This window comes from Vidua chalybeata, chromosome 24 (genome assembly GCF_026979565.1).
Source record: "Vidua chalybeata isolate OUT-0048 chromosome 24, bVidCha1 merged haplotype, whole genome shotgun sequence".
In the NCBI taxonomy this organism is placed as follows: domain Eukaryota; kingdom Metazoa; phylum Chordata; class Aves; order Passeriformes; family Viduidae; genus Vidua; species Vidua chalybeata.
The window spans coordinates 3,268,478-3,280,855 of record NC_071553.1 but is presented as its reverse complement, the minus strand read 5'-3'; the positions used below and the strand labels follow the sequence as shown (position 1 = coordinate 3,280,855).

General features: G+C 53.2%; 1 protein-coding gene across 3 annotated transcripts in view; it reads left to right on the top strand.

Moving 5' to 3' along the window:
- RASSF5 (Ras association domain family member 5) overlaps positions 1-11,868 on the top strand; it is a 29,415-nt gene extending 17,547 nt beyond the window's left edge. For all 3 annotated transcript variants that reach the window (XM_053963723.1, XM_053963725.1, XM_053963724.1), the window contains 4 exons: positions 6,608-6,721; positions 7,570-7,867; positions 8,193-8,308; positions 8,891-11,868. In XM_053963723.1, the coding sequence (XP_053819698.1) occupies positions 6,608-6,721; positions 7,570-7,867; positions 8,193-8,308; positions 8,891-9,043 (681 nt within the window). In that variant the 3' untranslated portion in view covers positions 9,044-11,868. The remainder of the gene's footprint in view (positions 1-6,607; positions 6,722-7,569; positions 7,868-8,192; positions 8,309-8,890) is intronic.
- The last annotated feature ends 510 nt before the right edge of the window (positions 11,869-12,378 follow it).

The following is a 12,378-nucleotide window of genomic DNA, read 5'->3' as shown; positions in this document are numbered from 1 at the left end:
CTGAGATGTGGCAGGAAAATCGGTTTCTAAGTGAAATCTCCATGGCAATCAAAACACTGAGCCCGTCTTCACTTGCTCTAACCTCTCTGAAATGCAGCAGCCATCCCTCTCCCCTGCTCTCCTGTCTGCTGCCTTTTCCTCTGAACCCCAAAGTAAACCACAGCACCTCATCTGCATTTCTCAAAGGGAGGGAAATGCTGGGGGTATTTAAGGTTTCTTGGGTTCTTTTTTTGGTCCAGATCTCTTCTATGATTCTCGCCCCTGCCTGTCTGTGCTGGAGCAGTGGATCCTTTCCCAATTTAGTGCTGTGAGCCCTGGGGGTGGGTGTTGAAGGGGAAGTGTTGGGTGTTGTGCAGGGATAGAGAGCTCTGTGAGAGCAGAGATGTCCCAGCTCTGGTGACAGCCCTGTCCCCAGTGTCCCCGAGCTGCCACCACTCTCTGCTGCAGCTGGATTTACAGATCTGAGCTGTTGGTTCTCACATTTCTGACTCAAATCTGGAGCATTCACATTTATTTCCAGTCCTTTGTGCTGGGCTGTGTTTGTGGTCACAGGTGATGCTGATCTGAGTTGCAGCTCCACAGCCAGGGACACTCAGATGTGCTTCTCCAGGCTTTGTTTTCTGCTGTTTTAAGACAAATATTTCCTTAATGAGCAGAAAAATTGAGGATTGGTGGCCCAGCTCATAAAATCCCTTCAGAGGAGGTCTCTGAAATGCTCCTGCAGTCTGAACAAGGAGCCAAAGGGAGAGCCTGGGCCGTGGGTTTGGGAATGCGAGTTGTCCCAGCCTGGCTGATGGAAACGGGGATGGAGCCGAGCCCGAGCTCACCAGGGAGAACTTGGCCACTCCTGCCTGAGATCAGAGTGCCAAGAATGTGGTGATGCTGGGCCAGATCCATCCCCAGAGCTCTGCTCTTCAAATTCATTAATGAGAGAGCTCAGGAGGAGAACTGGCTGGGGGTGAGAGGCAGGGATGGCAGCCCTGGGGCTGCAGGGATGGCGGCCCTGAGGCTGCAGGGATGGTGGCCCTGGGGCTGCAGGGATGGTGGCCCTGGGGCTGCAGGGATGGTGTCCCCAGAGCTGCAGGGATGGTGGCCCTGGGGCTGCAGGGATGGTGGCCCTGGGGCTCCAGGGAGGTGGCCCTGGGGCTGCAGGGAGTGTCCACCACACTCAGACTTTCTGCCTCTGCTGCTTTCCCACAGTTCCTGAGCTGCTGCTCCTCCAGGCTGTGACCATACAGCAGCTCCTGTGGTGGGGCTGTGGTGGGACAGTTCCTGGGTCCCACCTGGAGATGTTATTCCCAAAATCTGCTGCCTCAGCTGCTTTTAAAAGGTTTTTAAGTTGGGAGTTGACTTGAGAAGGTGAGAGGCTGTACAGAGGGTGCTCTTTGAATGTGGGGTGTGTTTCTCCTGGCATCCATTGTAAATGACAATATCTGTCACAGGATGTTTCCTTGTTGCCTCTCTTGGCTTAGAATCCCTTTGGGAGTTGTCACCATCAGCTCGATGGCCGCGGGGTTGTCCATAAAAGCCTGGCAGGAGTTTACAGCTCATTAGCTGAGTGCTGGCTTGCACAGAGGGGGCCGGGTGGAGAACGCTGCCCAGCCCCGGGCCGTGGGCTTTGTGCGCCACGGTCCCGGTCCTGCCTTCGTGCGGGCAGCCTTTGTCCCGTGGAGCATTAGCCCAAGTGCCAGCTGCGGCTCCATCATTCCTTACAATCGGGATTTCTTACAGCTGAGCAGCAATGTGGGCTGTGGAGGGCAGGGGGAGGGCACAGGCGGGTCCTGCACTGCTCTGGATGTCCCAAATCCCCGTGTCCAGACTGTCCTGGCAGCCTGGGTGTCCCTGTGTCACTGCAGCCACCCCTGCCCGCCAGCTGGCTCATGGCAGTGTCCCAGGGCTGGCCAACCCTCCACCTGCCGAGTCTGGGCGAGGCCAGCGAGCTGCCAGCGTGTTTCACTTCTGTTCAAGAGCTGTGTGCAGGATTGCCATGGGGCAGGCAGGGAGCCCTCCTGGCAGCCCCGGGCTGCCCGTGGTTTTCCTGCTGGTCACACAGGAGGGTGGCACCGGGAATGTGCCCGTTCTTCTGCCTGCCACACCAGTGTCCTGTGCCTGTCCCTCTGGCTGCCACACCAATGTCCTGTGCCCATCCTCTGCTGCCAACCGATGTCCTGTGCCCATCCTCTGCTGCCACACCAATGTCCTGTGACTGTTCCTCTGGCTGGCACACCAATGTCCTGTGCCCGTCCCTCTGGCTGCCACACCAATGTGCTGTGCCCATCCCTCAGGCTGCCACACCAATGTCCTCTGCCCATCCTCTGCTGCCACACCAATGTGCTGTGCCCATCCTCTGCTGCCACACCAATGTCCTGTGACTGTCCCTCTGGCTGCCACACTGATGTCCTGTGCCCATCTTCTGCCTGCCACACTGATGTCCTGTGCCCATCCTCTGCTGCCACACCAATGTCCTTTGCCTGTCCCTCTGGCTGCCACACCGATGTCCCATGCCCGTCCCTCTGGCTGCCACACCGATGTCCCATGCCCGTGCCTCTGGCTGCCACACCAGTGTCTGTGCCCATCTTCTGGCTGCCACACCAATGTCCTGTCCCGTCCCTCTGGCTGCCACACCAATGTCCTGTGCCTGTCCCTCTGGCTGCCACACCAATGTCCCATGCCCGTGCCTCTGGCTGCCACACCAATGTCCCATGCCCGTGCCTCTGGCTGCCACACCAGTGTCTGTGCCCATCTTCTGGCTGCCACACCGGTGTCCTGTGCTGAGGCACTGCCCAGGTGGTCCCCGAGGCTGCCTGAGCTGGCCCATGCCTGTTTTCCATGCAGGAGAGCTGCAGGCCCAGCAGGGCTGAGGTGCAGATCAGAGATGAGGTTTTGTTACCAGCTCGTTTCATCCTGCCCCTGTACAACAGGAAATGTGGCAACGGTTTATGGTTAAAAGCTTCTGTTTTTCTTCCTTTAGGCAGAATTGCAGATTCTGCACCAGAAACTTTGCACAACCGGAGGTTGGGGTTGATTTGTGAGGAGCAAGAAGTGGCTGATCTGGTCATGCACTGCAGGAGGAGCAGGGCTTCTCTTCCCAGGCTGTGGCTGCTCTTCCCAGGGCTCCTGCACCACAGGACTGGTGCTGCTGGGCTGGTTTGGGTCTGGAAGCAGAAAAGCAGAATATCTTTGTGTGCAGGGTTGGGATGGATGGGTGGTTCTTGCTCGTGGTGTTGCCTGGCCTGAGCATCACTTGAGTGGCAAGAAGAGGTAAAGGGTTGAGCCCTTGGATCCGCAGTGCCCTTATGGGCTCTCCCATCCCTAAACAGCTCCTGGAGCTGCGGTGGCCCCACTCTGGATCCTCTGGGACAGCTGGCTGGAGTTTGCCTTCATTTTCCTCCCATGATTTCACTGTGTGTCCCCAGGTTTCATCAGGACACTGTCCTGTCACTGTGCCCATGCTGGGGTGGATGCATGAAAGAAATTATCAAAACTTTCTTTCCCTGCAGTGGGAGGAAGGGGAGCTGGCAGGGGGCTGGGCAGGCTGCAGGTACCCCTGAGCTGCCCAGTGTGGGGAAGGCAGGACCCACAGCTGGCAGTGCTGGAGTGTGCAGTGACATCGTGTGACATCATCAGTGACATCAGTGACACCGTGTGACATCGGTGACGTGCTCCTGAGCCAGGCCCCCTCCTGCTGGGAGTGCTTTGGGTTTCTTGGAAGCCAAAACCCTCCTCGTGTGCTGTGTGCCTGCTGTGAGGCCCTGGGGCTCCTGCTGCCCTGCTGTGCCGTGTCCCTCCATGGAAACCCAGCTGCTCCCAGGCTCTTAATTGCTGGCACTGTCCCTCGGCTGGGAATGTCACCATGTCACACCAGGGGAGGGACCTGCCCTCCTGGGGAGAGGCAAACTGCAGTGACAGGGACAGGCAGAGTGCTGGGTTTGCTTTTCCATGGAGGGATGGATGGATCCATGGATGGATGGATGAGGGAGGGAGGGAGGGAGGGAGGGAGGGATGGATGGATGGATGATGATGGATGGATGGATGATGGATGGATGGATGGATGGATGGATGAGGATGGATGGATGGATGGATGGATGGATGGATGGATGGGATGGATGGATGGATGGATGGATGAGGGATGGATCCATGGATGGATGGATGGATGGATCCATGGATGAATGATGGATGGATGGATGGATGAATGATGGATGGATGGATGATGGATGGATGGATCCATGGATGGATGAAGGATGGATGGATGGATGATGGATGGATGGACTCTCTCTGTGCTGGGCTGTGTTTGTGCCATGGATGATGTTGTGGTGCCCTCAGCTCTGCAGCTCCAACTCTCTGTGTGCAGGAGGGGACAGTCCCGGGGGTTCCCTGCCCTCCCTCACTGCGTGGCTGGGGTGGGGCCAGCCCTGGTGAGGGGCAGCACAGCTGTGCCTGTCTCAGTGCTGTGACATGGGTGACATGAGGAAGTGCATGGTTTCTGAGAGTTTATCTTCTGTTAACTTATAGGGAAGGGATGTGGTTCTTTTGTTGTTTTTCTTTTTTTTTTTTTTCCTTTTCCATCATGCTACTTTCAAAATCTCAACCCTTGGCATGGTTTCTAAAGATGATTTTTAAAGACTCCCCTGCCAGTCCAGCACCTGTGTGTGGCCAAGACTTGGTGCAGCGTGAGCCAAAGGACTCTGACAGACTGGGGAGTTCTGATAAAGGAATATTTATGTGCAGTTCTCAAGTAACCCAGGCAAGCTCTGCTTTTATTGTCAGAGAATGCTTTGGGTGGGAAGGAACCTAAAATGCTTAGGGGGAGGGAACCTCATCCAGTCCCACCCCTGCAGTGGGCAGGGGCACCTTCCACTGTCCCAGGGTGCTCCAGCCTGGCCTTGGGCACTGCCAGGGATGGGACAGCCACAGCTGCTCTGGGCACCCTGTGCCAGGGCCTGCCCACCCCCCCGGGGAAGGATTTCTTCCCGATATCTCATGTAAATCTCCTCTCTTTTGGTTCAAAGCCATCACCCCTTGTCCTGTCACTCCATGCCCCTGTTTAAAGCCCCCCTCCCTCTCTTGGAGTGTCCAAGGAGGCTGCACCCCAGTGTCACTGCTGTCCCCTGGGTGCCTGCTCCATGGGGGAGGGGTCCCAGAGGTCTCGACCTGTTTGCTGCTCTGGGGTGGAAATGGAGAAATCCTGAGCTGTCACTGGGGAATGGCCTCAATGAATCCAGGGCTGCCCAGTCCCAGCGCTGCAGCTGCCTTGCCAGATTGCAAGCAGGGTTTCGGTTTGTCCTCTGCTTGATTCTCCTCCTGAAAGAAATACCATGGGTAGCCTTGGGCAATATTGGCTTATTTACAGCTTGCTGCATCCTTGTCCTGTGTGCTCTGGGGCTGCCTGGGAAGAGACAAGCTCTGCTCCCCAAGCTGCCTTTTTTCTCCCTTTTTTTTTCCTTCTCAGAGGTTACAGTTTTCATTCTGAGCCTTCCCAGCCTTGATGGCACATCCCTTCACGCTTTCTGCTCCCTGCTAATGCCAACTTCTGAGCAAGCCCACATAAAATCTGGGCAAAATGCATTCCCAGGGAAGGTGGTGAGTTCTGGGAAGGCAGCAGAGCTCTGAGCAGGGAGATCCAGCCCGATGAGCATTGCCCAAGACACACAGAGGCTTGTTTGCTGCAGATTGAGCAGATAAAGCAGGCAGTACTGTAGAGGACACCTGCCCTCCTGGCTGGAGGGGAGCCAGGGGAGGTTGGACTGGATAGGAGTGAAAATTTCTTCATGAAAAGGGGAAAAGGTGGAATCACCATCCCGGGAAGCGTTCAAAAGGCCGTGGATGTGACACCTGGGGACATGGTTAATGGTGCTGTGTTGACAGCTGGACTCGATCTCAGAGATCATTTCTGACTTTAGTGGTTCTGTGATTATTCATTAGTGACATTTCCATGGCTGGCCTTCAGGTAGAGCCCACCTACGTTGGTTTTGGAGGAAATTCCCCCAAACCTGGGCAAGCAGCAGCCTCTGTCCCCCCCTGGGGGAGCCCAGGCAGACACTGAGCAGTTCCTGACACGGGCTGGGATGCCTGGACTGGTCCTGCAGTGCCTGATTTATTATCAGTCACACAGCCAGCCTGCTGCTCGTGTGCTTTTATTGCTCTGAGCTGTAATTTCCCAAGCTTTGGACAAGAGCAGTGAGAGATTCAACTCCAGGTTGTGCCTGGGTGAACCCACTGGAAGCTGCTTGGGTTCTGGGGAGTCAGAGCTGTGAATACTGGAAATAGGGTGGGATTTTTTTTTTCTTGCATTGCAAAAAAAGAAATAGATGCTCTCAGGTGCAGGTGGCTTTGCTTTGAAAGTGGGTTTTAAAGGTTGGATTTGTACTGGGATGCTTTCCTGCTCCGTGCCACCAAGTGGTGCATTTTGTGTTGCCCTCCACTGCCTGTCACTGGTGTCAGAGGTGGTTTGGGGCTGGGGTGTGGCGCCCTGCACATTCGGGACCGTCCCCACCTGCGTCATCAGTGCTCAGGATCTGAGCAGGATCCCTTCCTGCTTTCAGGAGCTGAACAGATGGAGCATTACCCAACACACAAAGCAGCTAAAGCCCCACTCTTCTGATTGCAGAATGTGACACAAACGGTAGAAGAAGAAAAACCTGAGCCTCCAACCGTCCAGGAGATCAAACAGAAGATTGAAAAGTACAATGCAAAGGTCACCAACTGCCTGCTGATGAAACTGGTACGTACTGGGATGGTTTCCCCTCACACACAGAGACTGGTGCTGGTTCCTGTGGGCTCTGCACGAGGCCAGCCTGTGGGGAAGGTGTCACTGGGGTGAGGGTGGCTGGCAAGCTGCTTTTCCTCCTGCTGGGCTTCCCAGGGTCACTGCCACTCCAGGTAACCCTTCCCTGCCTCCATCCCTTCCTGCTGGCACTGATCTCTGGCAAGAGTTGCCACAAAGCCTTGTCCCAGATGGATGAGCCCCCGTGGGGATGAGTCACGGTGGGACCGGGGCTGTGAGCTGTTGGAAGGGGCTTTAGGAACACAAAACCTTTCTAGAGAGAGAAGCTCTGCCCTCACCACTGCCAGGCTTGCTGGGTGCACTGTGCAGAGCCAGGCTCTTCTCCTGATTCCTGCATTTTTGTGGAGCTGAGGGTGGGGTAAGAGACCTGTGGTGGGATCAGCTGATGTCCAGGGATTAATTGTTACATGGAGATGTGAGAATCCCTTAAATGGGGTATAAAACATAAGTCTGGGACATCCTGCTGAACCAGGGGTTTCAAATCCATACTAAGTGCAACTACAAATTCCATGCAATGGAATTTCCATAACTGCCTCGTAGCAGGGCTGGTTTGAAATAAAACAAGATCCCACAGGCGAGAGGAAGGGATGAGTCACTACCAAGAGAAAATCAGCAGCGACTGTCCCGAAATTACTGGGTATTTTTGCCATGATTAATGAGAAACGCTGGAAGTCCCGGAGCGGGGGCAGCTCCTGCTGTCACCCCACGCTGCAGACCAGCCTCTTGTGGTGGAAAAGGAGCTGGAAAAGCTGCCTGGAGCCTGACCCCTGTGTGCTTTGCCCCAGAACGACGACGGGACCTACACGGGGTTCATCAAGGTGCACCTGAAGCTGCGGCGCCCCGTGACGGTGCCCGCCGGGATCCGGCCCCAGTCCATCTATGATGCCCTCAAGGAGGTGAACCTGGCCGAGATGACGGACAAGAGGACCTCCTTCTACCTGCCCCTGGATGCCATCAAGCAGCTGCACATCAGCAGCACCACCACGGTGAGCGAGGTGATCCAGGGGCTCCTGAAGAAGTTCATGGTGGTGGATAACCCCCAGAAGTTTGCACTTTTCAAGGAGATGAGGAAAGATGGGCAAGGTGAGTTCAGGGCCTGGCAGCTCTGCCTGGGGTGCTGAGTTTGGCTTCTGGTTGGTGTCACTGGGGTGTGAGGCAGGCAAAACCTAAATCCAGGTGAATCAACGGCCAGACCCCCACAGGAGGTGATGCTGCTTAGGTTAACAGGGAATTATGATTTCAGAAGGGGCTGAAAGCACCTGAGACCTTACAGGGATCGTTGTGAATCTGTGATAAGAGACTCAGCCCTGTGATCCTGAGCATCCTTTTCCATGCTCCAGCTGATCCCCTGAGCTTCCCTGTGCCCTGGCAGGCCTGATCTCACTGGGGGTGTCTGCTGTCCTTGCAGTGCTCTTCCAGAAGCTCCCTCTCACCGAGTACCCCCTGTACCTGCGGCTGCTGGCAGGCCCTGACACCGATGTGCTGAGCTTTGTGCTGAAGGAAAACGAAACGGGGGAAGTTGAGGTAAGTTGGTGACTTTTCCTTGGGTTTTCACAGGAATGTGGAGCACGTGGCAGAGGCAGCAAAAAAAGGGCTGTTTCCCTCTAAGAGGTCTTTTATTGCTCCTAAATGATGTGGGTTTTTAAAACAATTCAAACTTGAGCTGTGAAAATGCTGAGGCCAGTTTTGATGGCTGCTCCATAATCTGTTTATGGAACCCGGCAGTGCCACCCCAGGGTTAATCTTCACTAATTAGATTAGCTGAGCACTGTTATAAGTAATCCACTAATTTAAGTAAAAGCCGGGGACACTCAGATGATAAATTCACAGTCAGTTTTTGGTTGAAATCTTGCTCGCCACCACAGTGAAGCGAATGCTGGGAGCTGCTGCATCCTGCAGGATTCTGCTTCCCGTGTCGGGTGGGAGGATTGGGATGGTCCTTCATGCCACAGCCCCTTATCCCATCCCTCCCACCACATGAGGTTAAATCCCTGGAGATCAGATACATTTAAATGTATTTTATTGCTCCTCCTCACAGATTCAGAGGTAAGAACCCACAAAGCCCAGCAGGTGTGTGCTCACTTTGCCTCTCTGCTGGTTTTGCAGTGGGACGCCTTCTCCATCCCCGAGCTGCAGAACTTCCTGATGATCCTGGACAAAGAGGAGAAGGACAAAATCCAGCAGGTGCACAGGAAGTACGAGAGGTTCAAACAGAGACTGCAGCAGACCCTGAAAGAGGCCAGAGGCAAACCTGGATAACCTTCAGGAGGCACTGGGCATCAGACTAAGCTAGAGACTGTTTTTAATGAAAAGACTTCTCAGGACACCTTAGTAGTCATTTTCCCTCTTCAACCTTCCATAAGGACTGGCTCCCAGCACCCCTAAAATGATCCTATTGCATTTTCTTCTTCTGAAACCTCTTCTCCCAGGACCAGAGCCAGTCCAAGAACAGGAAGCCTGTTTTTAAAACAGCTTCAACAAAGCAAACACTGCTGCTGGTTGGCTTTCCAGCCGTGCCATCCGCTGGAGAGGCTGCGTGGAAAACTCTTGGTGTGACACCTGACAGGACCCATCTGCTGGCTGAAGTTTGGAGCAGGGCAGCTCTTGCTGTTCCTGCTCCTCCCAGCGAGCTGCTTGTTCCTGTTTGGAGGTGCTGTGGCCCACAGTGCCCTCGTGACCCAGTTCTGGTTTCGTAAGGAGCACAGGAAACAGCAGGAAAAGGGGAGGAGGTTGTTGCACCAAACCACGTGGGTGTTGCAGCTCTAGCCAAGCCCTGGACTCGTTCAGGGCTCAGGCAGCCAGGGAAATGCCAGGTTAGGACACCAAGGCAGCTGCAACACCCCAACAGTCTGTTAGTAAATATTATTGCAACTTGGTAATAGTAATTCCCAGGAAAATAATTCATTTTGATTCTATTTGACTTCTAATTTTGGAAAGAGCTGAATTACAGTAACTGTCCCTGATGCTTAGCCAAGTTAGCCAGTGTTCCACCAGTTCTCTACTCTGTAGGAATTGGGACCTATGTTTCCAGAAATTCTGTTTGAAAAGTGTAAAGGTGATGGTTGGGGCACAGGCTGAGGGTTCAGTGTTGAAGGTTTAGCAATACGTGTCCATCAGAGGAGCCCAGGAAAGCTCAAAACCCCTTCACAAATCAGATTTTGAGCTGTGAACGCGCCTGGCCCGGAGGGAGAGGAGCCCCATCCAGGGCTGGGGTGTGGAGGTGGCACCAAGTAAGGGAATTACTGTCCTTGGATGCCTTCTGCTCACCTCACCTGTGCTTCCTCCTGCTCCTCGCAGTGCTGTCCCAGCCTGCTGTCCCTGTTCTCCCTCCCCACTCCCAACTGGTGCTGTCCTGCACGTCCAGGAAGCTTCCCAGGATTTGCTCTCTCCGTGGAGCCAGGAGAGGACAGCAAGTCTCTCTCTGCCTGTCTCAGGGCTCCCACCACGCCATGCTGAGCATCCCTCAGCAAAGTCCTCGAGCTGCAGGCTGGCTCCCTGCCCTCGCTCCGTGGTGCTGAGGCTGTGCAGGGATCGCTGCCGGGCTGGGAATGCTCCAGGGATACCCAGGGGAGAGGACCGGCCCCACATTTACCCTCAGTGCTCCGTACCGAGCACGCTGCACACAGCCAGGGCCAGCCCTCCCTCTGTTCACAGCCCAGGGAATGTCCCTGCACACAGCCAGGGCCAGCCCTCCCTCTGTTCACAGCCCAGGGAATGTCCCTGCTGGATTGGGATGGAGCAGGGCCAGGGGTTTGTGTGGGCTCTGTGAACAGCTGGCCCTTGGAGCTCAGGATCCCACCTGAGCCCCTGGGAGGGGAGGCAGCGGGTTGTTACGGAACGGGGAGGAGTCTCAAATTTACCTCAGTGCCTTTTTTTTCCCTTAAGTGTGAAAACTTTGCATTCAGGCTAAGGAGGAAGCTGTGCAGAGGCCTTGTCCCTCCTGTCCCCACAGCACTGGTGTGACAAGGCCCTTGTGTCCGGGGAGGGATGAGGAACTGGTTTGTTTCTTTCTGGAAGGTGACTGCTTGGGATTTTTTTTTTTTTTTTTTTCCAGATTTTGAGTATGTTTGTTTCTAAACCTTATGAGAGTAACTGCATCACTTGGAGCCCTCAGCTGGCGTGAAAGCCACTTTCTGCCAAGCTCGGTGGCAGCTCCTGTTCTGGTCAGCAGCGAGGGTTTGCTCGCAGGGCTCTGGTGCAGAGGAGCCTCCAGCTGTACTGTACTCTACACCCAACGACCTTTAACAACTGCTGGCAGCCACAGAGCTGCCCTTGCCGGGCTCTGGGGCTGTTTGTCCAGCTACAAGCAGACTTAGCACTTCACTGTTCACTTGTGGAGTCATTTAAATGCCGTTTATCTGGTGCTTTGAGCCTTGACAGCACCGTATAAATACTTCAGTTCCACCGTGGGGAAGAGCGCTGTAAAAACTGCCAGTGGCTCTTAGCGCAAAGAGCCAAACGCTTGGTTTGAAATCCCTTTTCTTTCTGGCTAAAAGTTGTGCAGGTTTCCTTTATTTTTTTGTTTGTTTGTTTGTTTTGGTGAGTGTCCCCTCTCCCTTCCTGGCCCCAGCATGTCTTTGACAGTTTGTAGAAGGCATGGCTTCGTATGCAATCACTGTGGATGCTGCTGAAAACCTCCTGCCACCAGCAGGGCTCGTTTCTTTGTTTTTTTTTTTTTTTTTTTTTCCCAATATGAGGGGCATTTGAAGAGTTGTGGGTGCTGAAACTCAAATTCTCATGGGTCAGTTGAGCTGTTTTTAGAAGTATTTGCCCCTTCTTTAAGCGCAAATCCTGTTGGCAGTGCCTTTGGTTAGCAATTGTCCCGCCTAAGTTGTGTGAGTTTTTTTTCCATGGCTACTGTAAAACATGTAAAATAATGTGTATAGGATGGAATAGTAGAGCTTCTATGGCAAAGTGAAATGCATTTTTGCAATGCTGTAATTTATTTTTACTACTCCCTAGTGATTCTATGGCATTTTTACAAAATGTCTCACTCTCAGCTTTTTTTGAAGGTTCTGGAACTATTTGTTCATATGCAGACAGTGTAAGAGACAATGATAATAAACTGTCAGTAATTAAAGAAATCTCTTGACTTTCTTTTTCTGGTGCCCTCCTATGAAACTTCAATGGATTTTGTCTAAAGGGAAATACAGGAATCCTTTCTAGAAGTGAATTTAAATTTCCTAATGCATTTAAGAGCTAAAGAACATCCACCCCTGTAAGACCTGACCGAAGTGTTCCATTAATTTAATCTTTTAGCTGGGGCTGACAGAACTGTTACCTGTGATAAATTACAGCTCATGTTATACATTAAAATGTATTTTTATATTTAAAAAATAATATAAACTACAGAAGTCCAGCTAATACAGTTAATTCTCAGTGCTGAAATGTCTGATTTCAATACCTGGAAATGTTTAAAAGGATAAAATCTAAGCCAGAGTGGGTTTTACTCAATGGCAGAACACACTGCACTGTCCCAGGATTGTGCTGGAATGTATTTTTCTCATATTTCAGTGGAGGTTTATTCCACATCCTTGATCAAAGATGCAAAGCAAGAATGTTAAACCACCCAAAAGCCACTGTAGCATCCAGTG